An 18397-nucleotide genomic window follows, 5' to 3' on the forward strand; every position below is an offset into this window, starting at 1 on the left:
GGTGAAGAGTCCTTGGAGGAAAGAGACGATCGAAGTGTCTTCCCTCGCATGTGGATTCTCTCCAAGTCCGCGCAAGCAAAGAACACAGGGGGAACGCCAGCACTAATGGCTTGTTTGCATATTTACCAAGTCATGAGAATTTATTTATTCAGCTTTCGATTCGTTCCCCGGTGATTGACATTCATTCGGTGGGCGAATCAGACCTGCTAAGTTTGCAGAGATAGGATGCGAACGGCAAAAGTAAGAAAGTTTAGCTTTCCGATATTCAAGCAAGCGGTAACCTGTGCGAACATAGAAACAATAAAAAAGCAGAAATTCGCACACTGGTAATATTCATTTATTCATTCATTAGTTCGTTCACTTACTCGGGTTCGCTCCATTATGATTGCCTCCCCTATAGTGAACACTAACGACAACTGTCCTTCGTCAATCGACTCCATCCTATGCATACAAGCTGTGATTGAGCAGGACAGAAAATATGGCCACTTCATACCTAGGGAACACTATGCACTGCAACACGACAGGCATGTAAGGGAATGTTATACCCCAGTCACAAGGGATAGTCCCGGCCATGGCGGCCGCATTTAGATGGGGGCGAAATGCGAAAACACCCGTGTACTTAGATTTAGGTGCACGTTAAAGAACCCCAGGTGGTCCAAATTTTCCGGAGTCCCCCACTACGGCGTGCCTCATAATCAGATTGTGGTTTTGGCACGTAAAACCCCGCAATCTAATCTATTCCACTTCAGTCCAGCCTAATACACTTCAATCCACCCCTAATCCACCTTAATCCTTTTTTTCGCTTTAATCCACCTTCATCTACTGTAATCTGTCTTAATCCAATTTTGTGAGTGGGTCAGGTTAGTTTTTAGGATGTGAGCCACGGCGTCCGTGCGACGCCTTGACTGTTCACCATGGGATATCGCAGTGCGAGCCGCAGCAGGTCCAGCGCCGGGAACGTGACGTCATCACTTGTCACGTGGGTTTCGGTACCACCGGATGATAACAACGAACCACGGATTCTTTTTTTTTTTCTCGCTGTGTCTCCTGTGTCGTGCCTTTCGCGTTCCAGCGCGTCATGTTCCGTCCAAACTAAACCCGCTGTGGCACACTTCCCCAAGCGTGAATGTCTCAGAACCCGGTGGCAGTGACGTCATTAAAACTCTAGCCGACGCTCATCGCTTCAACTCGCGTTGTGTTCTTAGCTCTCACTCCCATCTCGCAGATCCCCAGAACACGCGCGCTGTCGTGGTGAACGAGACAAGCGTGCGCATCTGCTGGCAGCGGCCCCTGTACGGCAACGTGTCCGGATACGTGGTCAAGTACAGGGCAGCATCGGAGAACGTCACTTTGTACCTTAACGTGACCACGGGCGCCACCGACAAGTGCGTTCCAGTGCTAGGACTGCGGCCCTGGACCGACTACGAGTACCGCGTGTACGCCTGGAATGGCCGTGAAGAGGGCATCGGCAGTCCCGTCGACAGATTCGTCACGCGAATCGATTGTGAGTAACACGCATTAGCACTTAGCACGATTTATTGAACTGTCGGGGTGCTACGCCTGCAGTGGCATCCCGAGGCCAAATTGTGACGTCATTATAAACAATTGAAAAAAAAAAAACTATTAGCAGTCACGCATAAACTACAGAGTCTGCATTGCAGGGTGCCTCCTCATTATCCAAACAGCGCCGAAGACTTTGATATGTGTGTGGGGTGACCCATTTATCAGTTAGGACAATATTCACATGGTACGACCACGAGAGTTCACCTTTATGAACAGTTAACTACAGTGCCTAGATTTGCCGTGTTTGGCACTTTTTTTCTTTTTTTTTCTTTTTGTCGTTGACGTGTAACTGACGACAAACGTTTTTATGAAAGGATTGCTTGTGTGCAGAGCCTAGAATAAATTCTAAGCACTTTAGTTTGTGTTTATCTGTTCTCTACCGCGCACACGCGAATCTTCAACCGCTACTTATAAGGATCAGTTTCCTTTAACAAAAGTGTCATTTCCTAGTAAAGCGCTGTCTTGTCGTTAGTTTTTTTGCAACTTCTCTGTGTGCTTCAGCTGTGACGCTTCAAAACAATTAAAAAATAGAAAAATAAAAATGTTATAAGAACATTACGATGCTTCCTAAGACATCGCATTTATATCGCGCGCTGGTCGATCTATATTTACTTACGTTTTCTATAGTAGTAGTAGTAGTAAAACAATTTATTGAAGTCCTGAGAAGCTAGGCAGGGGTTCCTGCCAGGCAGGTCCCTACCCAGCCGTGGGTTAGTCCCATGTTGACAGAAAGATAACAGAGAGGCCGTGCCTCTCCGCTCGTTCAGGGGCCCTCTGGAGAACCAGGAGCTGGACGTCTTATCTGGGGTCTGTGATGGCCTTCGTCCAATCTTCTTCGTGGTTAAAATCCTGTAACACAGGGCACTGCCAGAGCATGTGATTTACTGAGCGAAATTCATATAGTATTTTATTTTCCAATTAAACGCTTTTATTCTGCTGGCAGAGAAAGATAACTTCTCTCCCAACAAACCCAGTGATTTCCCAATCGCGTAATAAAGGAACTGCCTAAATTAGTGTAAACAATTGGATGGGCACTTACTCCCCAGGAGGAGTCGCCATCGCTTCCTTTGTACGCTAGAAGCACAGTCCTAAATATTTTACGACCTTTCGGCCTTTTTTTTTGTCTCCACTCGATCATCGGCATTCATCTTTCGTAAAGTGCGTTTGTTTAACACTCTGTGCTCGCAAGTATACGGTCAACACAAGTGCACTGATGCGGATGATTATCTGGCTCATACTGAACAGGTAACGCGCTCCGCAGAATACAAAGAGGGCGAATTCGCTTCTTTGCATTTCTTACAAAAAATTTTGGTGTTGGTGCTCTGCGCAATTCTTTCTGTTCACCCTTGTATTTTCGCCGCAAGTTACTTGTTTCCTGTCATCAAGAAGGAGGCTGACATATGAACTAGCACAAAGTGTATAAAAGTTATAAACCGGGATACGGCGCCTCAGGAAGGCTGGCCAACGTTTCGATAGAAGGACCTATTTTCGCCAAAACCTTCGTCTTTGATGCCTTTGACGAAGGCCTTTGAGGCCATTTCGATAGGAGGACCTATCTTCGTCAAAGGACTTTCACGAAGGTAGGTCCTCCTGTCGAAATGGCCTGAAAGGCCTTCGTCAAAGGCCTCAAATGTCTTTGACAGAGGCCTTTTATGAAGATAGGTCGTCCTATCGAAACGTTATCCAGTCTTGCGGCGGCACCTTATCCCTGTTTGAAACCTTTATACTCGTTCTTTCCTGTCAGGAACGCTATGTCACCATGACTGGCCGTGAGCTGAAAGTACCGAAAGTGCAGCTGTAAAAAAATGAAATGTAAGAAAAATGGTGACGTTTATTCTTTCGGAACAGACTCAAACCCCGGAACGTTACAATTTTCATAAGAGTTTATACGAGCTGCTCATTGCTCACGCAATATTGTGTTACACCGCAGACTGCGTCATGAACGTCTGCAAACACGGCTCGTGCGAGGCTACAGACGCGCGTCCCGGTTACCGATGCGTGTGCGACCCCGGGTTCTACGGGGACGCCTGCGAGCACTTCGACCCGTGCTCCGAGAACCCGTGCAAGACGTTCGGCACCTGCGTCAACACCTAGTCACGGCGAGTACCGCTGCGACTGCTTCACGGGTTTCTCGGGCCGCAACTGCTCCGACTTCAATCCGTGTCTGCTGAAGCCATCCGCTTGCCTCCACGGCGGCGTGTGCCAGTCCAACGCGTCGCACATGTTCACCTGCCTCTGCGTGGAGGGCTACTATGGCAAGACGTGCCACCAGTATGACCCCTGCTTCTCGTCTCCCTGCCTGCACGGCGCCCGCTGCCTGAACGAGTCGGATGTGAAGTTCAGCTGCCAGTGCCTGCCGGGATACGCGGGTGAGTGAGCATTGTGCGCAGCATGCATTTTGCGCATAATGAAACTTTCTGTTGTTATGGTCAGCGGCCACGGGATCCCCTAATAGCGTGGTTTTTAAAACGACTGTAGGTAGTAATTAGTTAAAGAAGCACGAAGCTGCGCATGGTAGCACAAACAGGTTTTTCCAGAAAGAAGGCTTCGCAATTGACCAATATGATATGGTGGTATACGTGTTTCAAAGCGAATCGTTATTTACCTGCCTGCTCTAAAGTTAATAGGACATGAAGTGAATGAGAGTGTCACGTTCCTCAAGCATTTAGTCAAAACTACAGCGAAGTACAGGGGTTATGCGCTGACGCCACTGAGGCCGCCATATTGTCGTACAGCTAGCAAAAAAGGTACACTTTGTATTGCTCTGCCTATCTGCAGCAGCATAGTAGAAGCTATGAATGACACTACAAAATGGCGTACCTGATGTCTTGGGATTACTCGCTATTCCGCGCGCCGGTACAAATCTAAATGATAAAAGAAGTGCGTGCAGTAATGGAACAAACAGTAACGGTCATAGCGAGAATTCAGTCGCACGCCGACGAAAGTGAGTTACAGCTGAAAACAAACACAAACACAAATGGTTCGGATAAGTCAATAAAATGAGAGGAGGTAAATCGAACACGACGCTGTGTGGGACGTCATGGGATACTTAATTTTCAGGGCAAGTATTTAAACAAAAAATTCAGAGCCCCTTCACTACTGTGAAGATGACAGCAAGCGAATCTGTGACTATGGTGGGTCTGCTGTAGTGAATACTGCTACAGTAAATTAATATATTATCATTATTGGCTATATCGACCGTCTTCGGCATGTTCGTCGAAGAGCAAGGACGCCGGCGTCTTGTTTTCTACCGGCGCGATGTTGTCGCCAAGCAGTACGTTTGCTGCGACAAGTCCGCCCCATCGTCATAGACTAGCGTATGAACCACAGCGTTCATATACGCGACACACTGCACGGCAGCGTCAGGATCCTGTGAGGTCTGTGTCGGTATATGGTCGCGATTTGCGTCTGCCGGGCTCGCGCTCGCGCTCGGCACGGCATCGAACGGCACGAGCGCAAACAGAGGGACGCCAACGAGCCAGCTGCGGAAGAAGACGACGACGCTCGAGCCAATGCTGATGATGATAGTTTTTTTCTACACGCGGACACAACCCGGGGGGAACTAGCCCTTAACAGCTTCGCCGTGGAAAAAAAAAAGAAAAAGCCGCGCAATTTCTTAATAAAATTGAACAAGAGCGGTCTGATTAAGCCTGCTTTTTACGGGGTCTGCACCCCCGACGCTTCATTTACCGCAGAATAATCGAGAGGGCTAGACGGATAAGGGAAGCCGAGGAGCTTGGTTTTTAAAGAAAAACTATCTTTGGCTCTTCCACCTACTTTGCAGCTGCCACTAGGCATGCGCCCGAATAGACAGCTTCAGTCAATGGTTAGGTGAACATTCTTGGTCAATTCCTGAGAAAGGATATGTGCCAATAGGTAGGAGGTGCCCGTATAGACAAGCAGAACAAAAGGAAAGGGCTGAGTAAATAGGCAACAGAAAATTGAAGTCGGCAACAGAAGGAACCGAGTGCGGAGAAGGAAATTAGGTAAAGAAAGTGCCACCAGAGTGTTCATTGAGGAAGGAGCTTTGAGGTACGCAGGAAGAACGCAGAAATGAACTAAATACATTCCAATAGACATTCAAAAAAGCTTCGCTGACATATCACCGATTAGCAGACAAGCGTGGATCCATCAATATTTTATAGCGAAGCTATTTTGGCGGACCGTGTGCCGTCGTTGTCGGTTCGCTAAAAACCACGTGACCTAGCCAGCGCGGAGAGGAAAGGAAGAGCTCAACCCTGTGAGAACGGGGCTGCCGGGTTCATCATCATCAACGGGCTAATCAAGTTGGTAGCGCAAGTACCAATTCAAGCACGTATCTGGTTGTAAAGTACATCGACTGGAAAAACGTAGGTCTGTTTACCACGAAACGTGGCCGCCACGATTGGGAATCCAACCAGCGACCTCATTTTCGGCAGCAAAAGGCCATAGCCAGTGAGCTACCGCTTCGGATTCCAGCTCGTTGGGCCACTTCTTGATCCATCGAGACGGTCCTTGCGTCATGCCTCACTGCGTACTAGCCATTCGAGTCGGGACCAGGGAAGCCACTGGAAATGGAGGTGTCACGGGGAGACTCTAAGTTTCCTGAGAAGCGATAGCCAACGATCTTAGAATGCGGGCTGACTCCTTGTAGAATGCGAAATGTGGGAAGGAGAGGGAGGATTGATTGGGCGAATGTGAGGATAGCTCGAAGGAGCTCGGCTTCTTCCAGTGGCTCAGTGGGGCAGGGCGGTGACCACACCCTGCTGACAGCACTGACGAGAATTTATTTAGACAGTCTATGCGGGCATTCTTCTGCGATACCTGCAAGTCGTCTGCCGGCGTCTTGTGAACTTGTGACGTTCGATTTGTTGTTTGACTAATACTTATGCGCACGGTGGCCCACAAAAATTACTAGAGAGAACGCTGACACTAGTTGTGCCTACAAAATATGCAAATATGGCGGATGCGTCCGCATGGGAATGATAATAGTACATGAATTTGCCTAAACGTCGTCCTTGAGGCTGGAATCAGCTTTGTGACTGACTGACTAAGTTGATAATAATAAAGTTGATGTCGCGTTATAAGTGCAACAATTTGCAATGATTAATTCATGTGCACCGACACATCAAATTGATGCGTTCTGAAAACGGTAATTTTTGGGAGTTTCAGAAAAACGAAAGATAATAAATAGCACCACAAGGAGCATTTGAAGCCACAAGCATGAAAATTAGACAAATCCACTTCTAGTACCCCTCATTTCCATGCTAGCTGAATGCTCGCACGTGAGAGTTCCATCTGGTAAATCTTGCATTACTGACTGTGTATTTAGAGACTTTCTGCATAAAAGCCATTATACCAACTGTAGGCCACAATAGAGCAGACTTCTTAACGACCATGACTTGTTAGCGACATTAGTCTATATACGTTACATAGATTTTATACAACTAAACGACAAGTCTACGCGAAGGCAAAGTTGTCTAGAAAAAAATCTATAGAGAAATGGTGGACTTCACAGATTCATCTTCAAATTGGTTACGCCCCCGGCACTTGTTTGCGACACTGGGTGATCAGTGACTCCGTGTTCTGTGATGACGCTGTAATCATCAAAGCCAAGCTGCTGTTCAAACGTGTTTTTACTTATGCATGTATTTATTGAAGATAGGCGAATATAAAGGATTTCGAATAGGAATCGAATATAAATAGTACGTATCGAGTATTGAATTGAATATCTAATATTCAAATGGAGACGCATGCAGTCGTATTTACACCGGGAATATTTATTTCGGTGTAATTAGCCGCAATCCCTGTACTGACTGGAGCAAGAAAATGATACAGCCACTTATCGGGGACAAAGCATCAATCGTAAATATAAGATTGGTAATGTTAAGAAAAAGAAAGTGCATGAATAGCGTTTTACAACTGCGGAGACTGGTTGCAAACAAGTTTTCTAAGAAATAATGACTGCTCTATGAATAGCATTCCGAAAACGCTGAATAAATGGTTGACGAAAAAAAAAGAAAGACCACAAGTCGTGGGAGAAAAAAAAAACAGTTGTGCAGAACTTCTGTGCCGTAGACATATGTAAAATTTACATTCAAAGCATCATGGGTTATAGCGTGAAAGACAAAGTTCCACCCGACTAGACTGTTAAGAACACTAAATGATACACTACAAGCAAAATTCGCAGGTTGTCATGCAGGATTCTGCCGCGAAAGCGACAATATAGCTTCGATTACTTATATTGTGCCTGCACTGCTTAGAAAAATCTTCTATTTGTTCTCTCCTGATAACTTGCGACACCTTGCCTTAGAAGGGGAACAGTAACCAGACTTTAATGTTTTGTCGTTGCGAAATATTAGACTAGTTTCAAACGTTCCAAAATACCAAACAGTTTCGTGTTGACTGCGAATAGACATTGCGTAGTATTTGATTCGTATTTGAAACGCTAATTGAAACCTAACCTAATCCAACCCAATCCAACCCAACCCAACCGAACCCAACGCAACCTAAACCAACCTTAGTATTTATCGATTCAGCACTTATACCACGAGTACTAAGCTGACACAGCTGCCTTAAATACACAAACAATATTAAACGCGACAACATTGTACCAGTATACTGTCACGGTTTGAAAAAGCTACTGGCGGCGGTAACCGTGTGACATACTGAATACTGTGAACAGTGAATACCGTATAGCCGCGCGACATGGACCATACGGTGCGTATAGCAGGTATGTCTGTTTTGGAAATTCTATGATTTTTCTAAGCCGCAGGTTTTTTGTTTATTTTTTTAAAGTGTGCTGCTTAACCAAATCATCGATTACCGATAGCCCATCAGTACCTGTTAGAAATTCCAAATCGAGGTAAAAGATGACCCAGAACAAGGCTGTGAACTACGAACGGATAAATTCAATGCGTGCACTTCAATGTGTATCCAGCGTGCGATCCCTCCCTCTCTGTCGAATTCCAGGTGAGCTCTGCCAGGAGAACATCAACGAATGCCTCTCCAGCCCATGCAAGAACCGCGGCGAATGCGAAGATGGCATCAACAGCTTCACTTGCCATTGCCCTCAGGGCTACGGTGGCCCGCTGTGCGAGCTCAGAGGTGTGTTGGACCACGGCGGTTACTCCTGATACCCGGCGGTGTTATTACGATCATTTCCATTAGATTAAGTAATATCAGCACGCTGCAGCGATTAATCCTGCACTGAGCGTATTAACTGCCACAGCAGCAGGCTCTTACAGCGTACGCCGCTGTCTTCTGGAGAAGGAACTCCTCGCGATGCGCACAACATCGTTTTCGGCCGTTACAGTATATAGCCGGAAGTGGCCTCTGAAATACACGAAACGGCGCCAGCGGTCTCAGAGTCTGCGTCGCACGCGAAACAGCACGCACATTGCCAAGCAGCCGAATCAGCGCGATGGCCCAGTGCTTAGCACTAGCCAGCTCGCAACTTGATGTTGCCGCAGGGCATCGGTTCGATGCGTGGTACCGGTGGTCGGCTTAGTTATGATTTCATTAGCCATTCTGTTAAGGTGGAGCAGATGATGTGGAGGAGGCATGATGATGACGACGGCGGTATGACTGAAAGTGACCGGCGGTCATAGCAAGCCATGCTGCGAGCTATTTAACTGCTTTCCCAGCTATATCGTCTGCGGCAACTATACGAGTTCGACTTGTTCAGGTCGCCCTACCTCAAATAGCGTCCATATATGTTAGGCCAGCACTATACAAAGTGCTAAGACCCTCCACTAATTTACTTTTGGATTGCTCATTTTAGGGCAACTGCTGCGATTGGGGATTGAAAGCTTCCATTGTACGACAGAGCTTCCGACAAAGCTTCCGTTGTACGTCAGCTGTCCGTGCTTTGTGCTATAATAACCCCCGAACGATACAAGCGCATTGCTGCTTAGTTGCGCTCATCTAACGAGTAGCGGTGTTTTAATTCTGACAGGGTAGATTGTATTCGTTATCTTTTTTTTTGCATTCTCATTTCTCTGTATCCCAGTTTGATACCTTATTCACGCCTCACGGGGTCCTTTCTCCAGACACGTGTCCCGAGGAGTTTCAGCAGACCGACAAGGGCACCTTCCACTGGCAACCCCTCGCGCACGGTTCGGTGGCCAAAGTGGAGTGTCCGTACGGCGCCTACAACCCGGCCAGCGAGTACAAGTACGCGCGACGCAAGTGCCGCCTGCTGGCCGACGGGCAGACCAGCTGGATGAAGGTCTCGGCACAGCACTGCCGATACAAGGCAAGCAAAGCATTTTTTTTTCCGTGGTGTTCTTTTCGGAGAGCGAGAGAGAGCAAGGAGAGGAGAGGCAGGGAGGTCAACCAGACGAGCGTCCGGTTTGCTACCCTACAATAGGGGTAAGGGAAGAGGGGCATAGAAGGAGGAAAAGAGCGAGAGAGAGAGCACTGAGTGCACGTGGTATGGTGCACAGGGGCACTATACAAGCGGTCTCTTAAACCGGTGCACTTCAGCCTGTACTTACCCTCCTGTACTTGTTTGTTTATCATGTTAAAAAAATGTCTAGAGTTTTACGTGTCAAAACCAAATTCTCATTATGAGGCACGCCGTAGCGGAGAAGCTTGGGTTAATTTCGACTACCTGATGTTGTTTAATGCGCACCGAATCCACGGTGCACGAACGTTCTTGCATTGCGCCCCCATCGGAATGCGGCCGCCGCCGCCGGGGTTGAATCAGCGACCCCGCACACTCTGAATCACACTAGCATATAGAGTGGTCAATCGGCCGATTTGGCCGCCATGTATCGCAAAAAAAGGCATGCGCAGGCATACCTGTGAGAACATGCGTGGTCATGGCGCATGCTAGCTCCATGCGCTATAACGTAAACATGTGTGGACACTAGCAGCTACCGCGGGGTAGCAGCTGCGGACGTCTGGGGCACTCCGCAGCCTGCCCCTCGACCGCTCTAGACAAGCTTGATTCAGAGTATTCTCAGCAACGCAACGCCTTGGTCATTAAGCTGCCGCGACGGGTTATTAATTAATTTATTTATTTCAAGTACTGTCAATGCGCAAAGGCGTTACAAACACCAATCTCAAAGAGAAGAAAAATACATATGCGTTCAATTTAGCAAAAAAGTATGGTAAAGAGTAGATTCCGAAGTAGTTACAATCTGGGATGAGAGCGATGGAAGCAGGCAAGGATGTTCCAGTCGACGCTCGTTCGAGGGATTATAGTTTTGCTAAAGAAGTTAGTATGTCAAGCAAGCAATCCTACGCTTGTGGCACGACGTATGTAAATAATAGTTACAAGGCGCAAAAATGTAGACGAATACGTACTATTTTACGAAATAACTGGTTTATTGCATATATACAATGCATAGCAGACCCGATTACATCACGATTTTTTAACAAACTATACGTAATGAATAATTTTACACGATTCGATCAATTTTGTAACGTTTGCTTTCTTTAACTTTTTTGATTATTTGTAATTTCTTTGGAGATTGAACACATTTTTGGGGGAGTTGCGTTTTTAAACGTAGTGCGTGATGTTTCGCGATTTGATGTACTTGTTCTAAACAACTTCCTGTGTAATGCTCTAGCTCCAATGTTATTATAAAATAAATAAATAAATAAATAAATAAATAAATAAATAAATAAATAAATAAATAAATAAATAAATAAATGCACTGACTGAGCTTAAGCGTTATCGTAAGCCCCGTGAACCAATCATAAATTTTATGAGGCTTTGCGCGCCCAAAGCTTTACGTCACAAGCTATGGAAGGGGAGCAGGGGGGGGGGGGGGGAGGGGCAGTACCTTAGGCGAGGACGCAGGATTAATTTTGACTACCGGGGTCAGCTTTTTACGTGCTCTTACATACACGGGCCCAGCTGTTTTCGCATAACAATTTCCCTGCTCCCTTGCGTATGCTCCAGAAGGCGACCTTAAGACTAGATTGGAGAGCCCGCAGAGCCCTAAACTAATGCGTGGTTTAAATTTTGTATGCGCCTGAATGCAAGACGACCCAGCTAATGGAACAGCCCTTGCCCTGTACCAGCTTCGTATTCTCTCTCTCGGTATTTGTATGTTCGTTGCGTGCGTCAGTTCGTGTGCGTGTCTGTCCGTGCGTGCGTGTGTGAGAGAGAGAGAGCACTTTAGATGGAATGAACAGCTGCATTTTCAATAAATATATCTCTCCCGTACATCAAAAAAGAGAGCCGCATGAGAGAGCCTTCGCTTTGTCTGGTCACGAGGAGCAAATTTGAAATTACCTACTTAGGCGTGGAAAACTAAACTAAAAAAAAATCTATAGTAGCGTTTTTTGCACGCTATAGTGCGAATGTCCAGTTGTGGATAGTTCTACACCGTAATTAACAGTTCAATATTACAGCTATACATTCTGTACACCTTATATTTTATTGGGTTTTTGTTACGAATGTGCTCTCCATAGCTAGAAAGGAATGTAAACGAGTTGTTTGAAAATTCCATTATGTGGAATATTGAAAGGCCCTTTTGGTGTTTAAAGCAGTTCGCAGCATGCAAGCCAAAGTGATCGTACGCGCGAGTTTTAACAGCGAAGCTGTTTAAGGCAGCCGTAATTTGTGGTTCGTATGAAGAAACTGCCGTGCCGTAGCCATGACAACCAGGAGGGCGGTGGAGGGCGACGCGGCGCATGCGCACTCGGTCTCCTCCTCGCCGGCTCCCTCCCTGCCCGACCCCCGCCTCCCTTCTCTCCGCGGCGCGCTGAGATAGGAGAAAGAAAAGACGAAAGCTTGCACTAGGCTGCGCAAAGCTCAAGACACAGCGAAGCTGGCCGATTGATATCGAGCGGCTAGCCCCCAACGCGTTCGGCGTCAGCAAGCAACAGCGTTCTTGACACTGTGCCAACCTTGGTTAGCCTGCCTGCGTTTGTAGCATGCCAGGAACGCTGTCGCTCGTAGGCGCCGACGCCTCCAGCGCTAGTCACGCGAAATGTCGCCAACGCGTTCGGCGTCGGCAAGCAACAGCGTTCTTGGCATTGTGCCAACCTTGGTTAGCCTGCCTGCGTTTGTGGCATGCCAGGAACGCTGTCGCTCGTAGGCGCCGACGCGTCCAGCGCTGGTCACACGAACTGTCACGAAAAGGAACGTACCTCCGAAAATGATCGCTCGAGAATACCTTCCTACATGCGTAGTCAAGTTAAGCCAAGTTAACACCTAACAGCACCCAAGTTAATACCTAGCAGCAGCAGCCAGTAAGACTTGAGGATCGACAGTTTCGCTGTCGTCCTAAGCTTTGCTCGACCGAGCGCAAACTTGCCTGATATTTCGTTGTATTATTTGTTTATTGCTATATCTTGTTTAATATGCGCACCACCGTAATTGAGCGCTTTCAGCAGCTCTTGTCACGTGCTCGCTTTTATCGCCCCGTGTGTTTCGTTGGTCTCCATCACAGAGCTTCCAGGCAGCCGAGAACATCACCTCGGAGCTCGAATTCTTGACCCACGACCCGAGAAACATCCGACCGGATCAGCTGCAGGGCTTCGCAGAAAAGATCGAGCCGGTCGTCGAGTACGCAGTCAAGGACATCAAGGTGACGCAGAAACTATACTGAACGTTTCCGTTGAACACGCGACGTGTTGTGCTTTATCCATAAAGCACACATCCACATTATAGGAGGGTAGTGAATTCCGTGCGACAGTGGTTCGCTGGAAAAATAAAATTTTAAATATTTGTCCTGCGAAAAGTATGGGCCAACCGTAAATAATGTTCTCTGCGCAAGAAAACTGGACGGGAGGTTTCAAGCGGTCTGCTGGGCAGAATCAGATAACATCTAAATCGTCTGTTTGAACATGAACACACTGCAGCTCATTCATAGGCGTTTGCTTAAGCTGATGTCCTTGCTCATTTTAGGTTCCAGTTTCATTGGCGTCATTGCTTCTTTATAACTAGACAAGCCTTCTTTCTTCCAATAGATGAAGGTATAATTATAAAGGCAGTACGTACATATCATCCAACGGCTTGCTCACAAATATGACTTAAAAGCATTTCTCAAAACAGATTTGTTGTTATAGATATATAATAAAAAATATACATTTATGAAGGAGTTGTGACTAGAGCTTGTTCATCTCTCCTATACAAAAAATCAGATTGCTTCTCTTGCCACTATGCTATATTTTACTGCCGGCTAAGTAATGTTTGTCTCGTCCGAGAGTTGTTACCGTCTGGATTTGATTTTCGATATTTTCATGAAACAAGTTTAAAGCTAAGCTTCCTCTACTTCTATTGGGGGTTTGGAGTTCTTGTCGAAATATATATATATATATATATATATATATATATATATATCTGTTACTGAATGGGAAGATTAGCAACGGGGGGCTTGATTTCTTGTTTGTCACTACCAGTACAGAGCCAGTATTTTTCCTTCTCTGACATTTTTAGCAGGAACGCCACTAAATTGTTTTTCGCACTGCAGTTGACACCTTTTAAAACCTAATAAAACACGGCGTTTTCCCTTCCAGATTGCGCAAGCCATGATTCACGTGATCAGCAATTTCCTCGCTCTGAATGACAGCGTCATCAAAGAAGGAGATGCTGATGGGATTGCGGTCGAAAAGTAAGTTCTCAATTTTAAGTTACAAAAATAAGAAATTGATGGTTTGTGGAAGGAATGCAAATATTCTCGCCGATTGTTCATAAGCCACGCTGCATGCTGAATGGCTTTTGGTTGTTAGCTGTCAGATGTCAGAATGTCAAGAACCCGATCGAGCCCAATAGGGCTCGATTGTCCTGATCTCGATCCCCGATCAAGCCCAATAGGGCTCGATCGGGGATCGAAAGTGTGCCGTGTGACACCTATCTCTATTTCTATCTCTAAATGTGCATTTCCATCTTTGGGTATATTATCCTGTATAGCAATGATTCTATGCTAGAACTGGGCAATCAGCTGAACAAAACTTTTAGTTAATGGTTAATGGTTCATTCCTACTAGTTTCTTCTCTTCGGATAATGAAACCTATACATCAGCCCAATGAGCCAAGCATACTCACCTAAATTTATGCATGCAGTTTCCGGGAGGTTGCCTCAACATTCATGTACTTATTCGATGTTTTAGGATCACTGTGGAGGATCTGTTGCTTGGCGAGGTTTGTTTCTGTCACATGCGTCACTGTTTATCGTTCCTCCATATAGCGCTATATAATCGTGCGCGGTAGAGTAGCGGTGCATATAGGTAGATAGCTAGCGCTTAGATTAACCTATTTAAAATAAATGCATGTAATGCAAGATAGGACTGACTGCACCGTCCACTGTACCACCTCACCTGACCAGCATCCATTATTAACTAATGCAAAAGGTTGTAGATGTTGCTCTCTGAATAGAACCGGTAAACAATATATACTATTCTATTATAGCCGTAAGAGGATGGCGGCTCATCGGGTTAAGACAGAGATAATAGGAAAATGATAACGGTAATGTTAACCAGAGGTTATCTTCGGCTGGCAACTCCGGCTCTACTGGAGGACTAAAAAGGGGCTGAAAAAGATGTGGGAAAACAACAAGAAAAGGCGAAGGAACTGACACTGTCTGTGGAGGCGCTGTCGCACAGTCTGTCCAAGTCAGTAACAGAGATCCGACAAGAAGCCAACACTTCGACACCGGACTTGTCTTCGTCAGGGAGTTGCAGCCCTGAGTTGCAGCTCTTGTCAAAAAAATGACTCCAGCGCCATTTTTTTGTCAAGCAGCGTTAATTCTTCAATTGACGACGCCATCTTCCTGTCAACGTCCGTCCTGGGTGGAGAGTCTGTCAACGCGCCATATATTAAGCGGCGTGCCACCCCGTTACAGACTCTTGTCATTATTTTCACTGAAGAACAAAAAAATTAAAAGGCAATCAGTGCCCTTTTGTCGATGCCCTATAGCGGCACCACTGTCGACTCGCGCAGGCTGGTCTCGATGGTGGAGAGGTTCACATCCGAGGTTGTTCTCGATTCGGGGGCGCTCATCATCGAGAACGAGAACCTCGTGGTGAAGGCGGTCGCCTGGTCGCCCAAGCTTCTCTCGCAGGGCCGGGACTTCCTCACCTTTTCACTGCGGTCCAACGGTGACCACTATCTCCACGAGGACTTCTCGGGGGACGCGGACGAACAAGAGGGTGGCGACGTGAGTACAGTCAGCCTTCGATTTCATTGGCTCCTGTCTTGTGTTCTTTTGACGTCATTTAGTCCCTTTAGACTTCAATGATTTTTCAATGACACGATAGAAAGAGATGTTGGTGAACAGGTGAAGGACGCCGGCTAGTACTCGGTTCTTGAACGAGAGATACAGGTAGCGCATGCAGTCCATGTGTATTTTGCGCATAGTTTTCTAGGTGAAAGAGCGAGAAAGCCGTTAATACACACACAACGACGTTACCACGTAGCAGTTGAAACGACAACGCATTACACACAATCACTCAAAGCAACAATGGTAGCCACAGACATGTCACATGTTTACAAAGAGGCAATACAAATAACGAAGACTGGTACAAAGAGACGTTTTTAAATGAATCGATAAAGTGACAGGCTCTTGCTCTCCTTATAATCCTCTCTAATAATGGCAGATAGTCAGCACACTTTTGCTTGACGGCCGGACAAAGAATGCGAAAGGCGCCTAAATATGCAAGTTCAAGTTGACAAGTTTTTATTGCACGACGGCGTACACATTGGGTATTGTGTTATAGTGTGGGATGCTGCAAGTCTGGTAGGAATCGTAAAGAGGGTCCCTAGAATGGATTGCTTTATGTCACCATAATGAGCGCGTGAAATAAAAATAAATAATATTGCAACAATAAAAAGTACACGGTGTCTTCATCGCTTTAGTGATGCAAGCTTGACAGACAGCTCAGGTAATACGCAAAGCAATCAAGCCCATGTAGGTCAGTCCGCACACAAGAACAAGTGAAAGTTTTGTTATTATATAGGACGGGGTTTACGTACCATACATACATTATATACCTTTTCTCCGTCTTGCGTAATGATAGGGTTTCGGCCTGCCAGGCTTGATGAATAAAGATTGCTATCGGCGACCGTTGACCGTATCGTGGCGTAGCTCTTACCACGGATTGATGGTGGAGCACACATTAGTATAGTTAGAACTCGTCCCATTACGTCACACGTCTACCGTAAAGTTGATATCAAAGCTGAGGAGAAATGTGTGTGTGGTCGTCACATTTACGAATGGCTGTGCAGAACATCGTGATCACCATCCCGTTCGAGGCACTGTCGATGGCGATCAACAGCTCTCGGCTCGCCGCCGGCGAACCCTACCGGCCCTATACACGAGGTGGAGAAAGGGCCACGCATCTCGTTCGTGTCCTACCGAAACGACAAGTTTTTCCGGCCGGCTCGCCGAAATGACAAGTCCCTGGTTAGCGCAGGTAAGGGGCAGTAAGCGGCCGCACAAGTTTGGGGTAGTAACCATTGCAGCAATTATTTTCTTGATCAGATCATTGTTGCAATCGGAGTTTTCATATCGCGCCGGTAGCATCTTCCGTAAGATGCGCACGGTAGAAGAAAAGTCTTCAGTGTTAAGTTCTCCGTTTAGCCATTATTAAGTCGTTCGGAAAGTAATCGGAAAAAATAAAGTTCGGAATTACGCCTGCTCCCTCTCTTCTGCTAAAGGCTGAACTAAGTCGCGCAAAAAGAAAAAAAAAAAAAACGTCGGAAATAAATGAACTCTAATAAATAACGCTAATAAATCACATCAAATAATTTAGTTATTGATTCAGAGATTGATCGATCGATTGTATGAGGGACTGAAAACGCTGATTTAGTAATTGCTTGATCGATGTATCATACTTGACTGCGAGAGTGATTAAATAAGTGATGTCATAAAGCGACACCTGGACTATGTGAGATCCCAAATTGGGGGGGGGGGGGGGGGGGGCTCCGGATAAACTTCGAGCACTTATAGCGTTGACTGAACGGCGCATAAAATCGTAACTCAATGGAAAAACTAGGCGGGATAGCAAAGTTCGTGTGCACATAACTTTTCTTAAGTGCAGAAAAAGAAGCTCGATAATTGACGCCCTAATTGCTGAAGTCCCTGGAGTCGACAGGTCATTTGGTTGAAAGTATTCTAGCTCGTATTCTTTCTGAGAGCGACAAAAGATTGCACGGGCAATGTACAGTGCGTTTGCACTCTGATGCTGTCGAAGAGCCTGTTGAATGCCGACCGCGTCCTTCTTTCATGCTTGCAGGTCAAGTGGTCCTTGTCGGCAAAGATCGGCGATAGCAAGATCGAAAACCTCACCGATCGCTTGGTATATTCGTACCCTACGTACAGCGCTGGAACGTACATCTGCGCTTTCTGGGATGAACGCCGTGAGTACTTAGTTGTATTGGTTAGCTTTCGTTTTAGTTGCGTTAACTGAAAAAGAGGGGTTGCCGTCTTGACGTGGCGCTGCTTTGCTCGACACACGGCAAACTAGAATGCAATGCGTATTAATCCCCGAAAAAAAGTGAACGCACTCTGAGGACACAGGTATAAGTGCTAAGTGTTTTTAAAGCGAAGCTTTATAGGCATACACGAAATCGTATATGGCTAGGCGAAACAGTGTTGCCAGGTTTGGAAATATATAGCCAAATTGGGCTACATGAAAAAAACTTTTGGCGTCGAATTGGGCTAGTTGGCTATGTGGCTATATTTGGACTACTGAAAATTTGCGCCCTGGCTTTGTTTGGGCTATAAGTGGCGCCCTAATCCACGCTCCAGAGCAGAAGCAAATCGAGTAGAAACAAATCTCGAAGGCTATCTTTTAGCTGGCTGAGCCGGCACCACGGCTGTGCATGTATTACAGCACACTGTACTAACTTGGATATGCTCATAAAGGGACAGCAGTAAAATAGGGCCGGGCGA

At 46.3% G+C, this 18397-nt stretch overlaps 1 protein-coding gene across 2 annotated transcripts in view; it reads left to right on the plus strand.

Annotated features, from left to right (window-relative positions):
- Positions 1-1230: 1230 nt before the first annotated feature.
- LOC119431132 (uncharacterized) overlaps positions 1231-18397 on the plus strand; it is a 41460-nt gene continuing 24293 nt past the window's right edge. Inside the window, exons 1-9 of one of the 2 annotated variants that reach the window (XM_037698609.2) lie at positions 1231-1504; positions 3494-3932; positions 8515-8649; positions 9594-9799; positions 12954-13091; positions 14023-14117; positions 15445-15661; positions 16729-16916; positions 17739-17862. In XM_037698609.2, the coding sequence (XP_037554537.1) occupies positions 3785-3932; positions 8515-8649; positions 9594-9799; positions 12954-13091; positions 14023-14117; positions 15445-15661; positions 16729-16896 (1107 nt within the window). In that variant the 5' untranslated portion in view covers positions 1231-1504; positions 3494-3784 and the 3' untranslated portion in view covers positions 16897-16916; positions 17739-17862. Of the gene's footprint in view, positions 1505-3493; positions 3933-8514; positions 8650-9593; positions 9800-12953; positions 13092-14022; positions 14118-15444; positions 15662-16728; positions 16917-17738; positions 17863-18397 lie in introns of those variants that run through there. The other variant, XR_007463723.1, reaches the window with a different exon arrangement.

Source organism: Dermacentor silvarum, chromosome 10 (genome assembly GCF_013339745.2).
Source record: "Dermacentor silvarum isolate Dsil-2018 chromosome 10, BIME_Dsil_1.4, whole genome shotgun sequence".
NCBI classification, from domain to species: Eukaryota; Metazoa; Arthropoda; class Arachnida; order Ixodida; family Ixodidae; genus Dermacentor; species Dermacentor silvarum.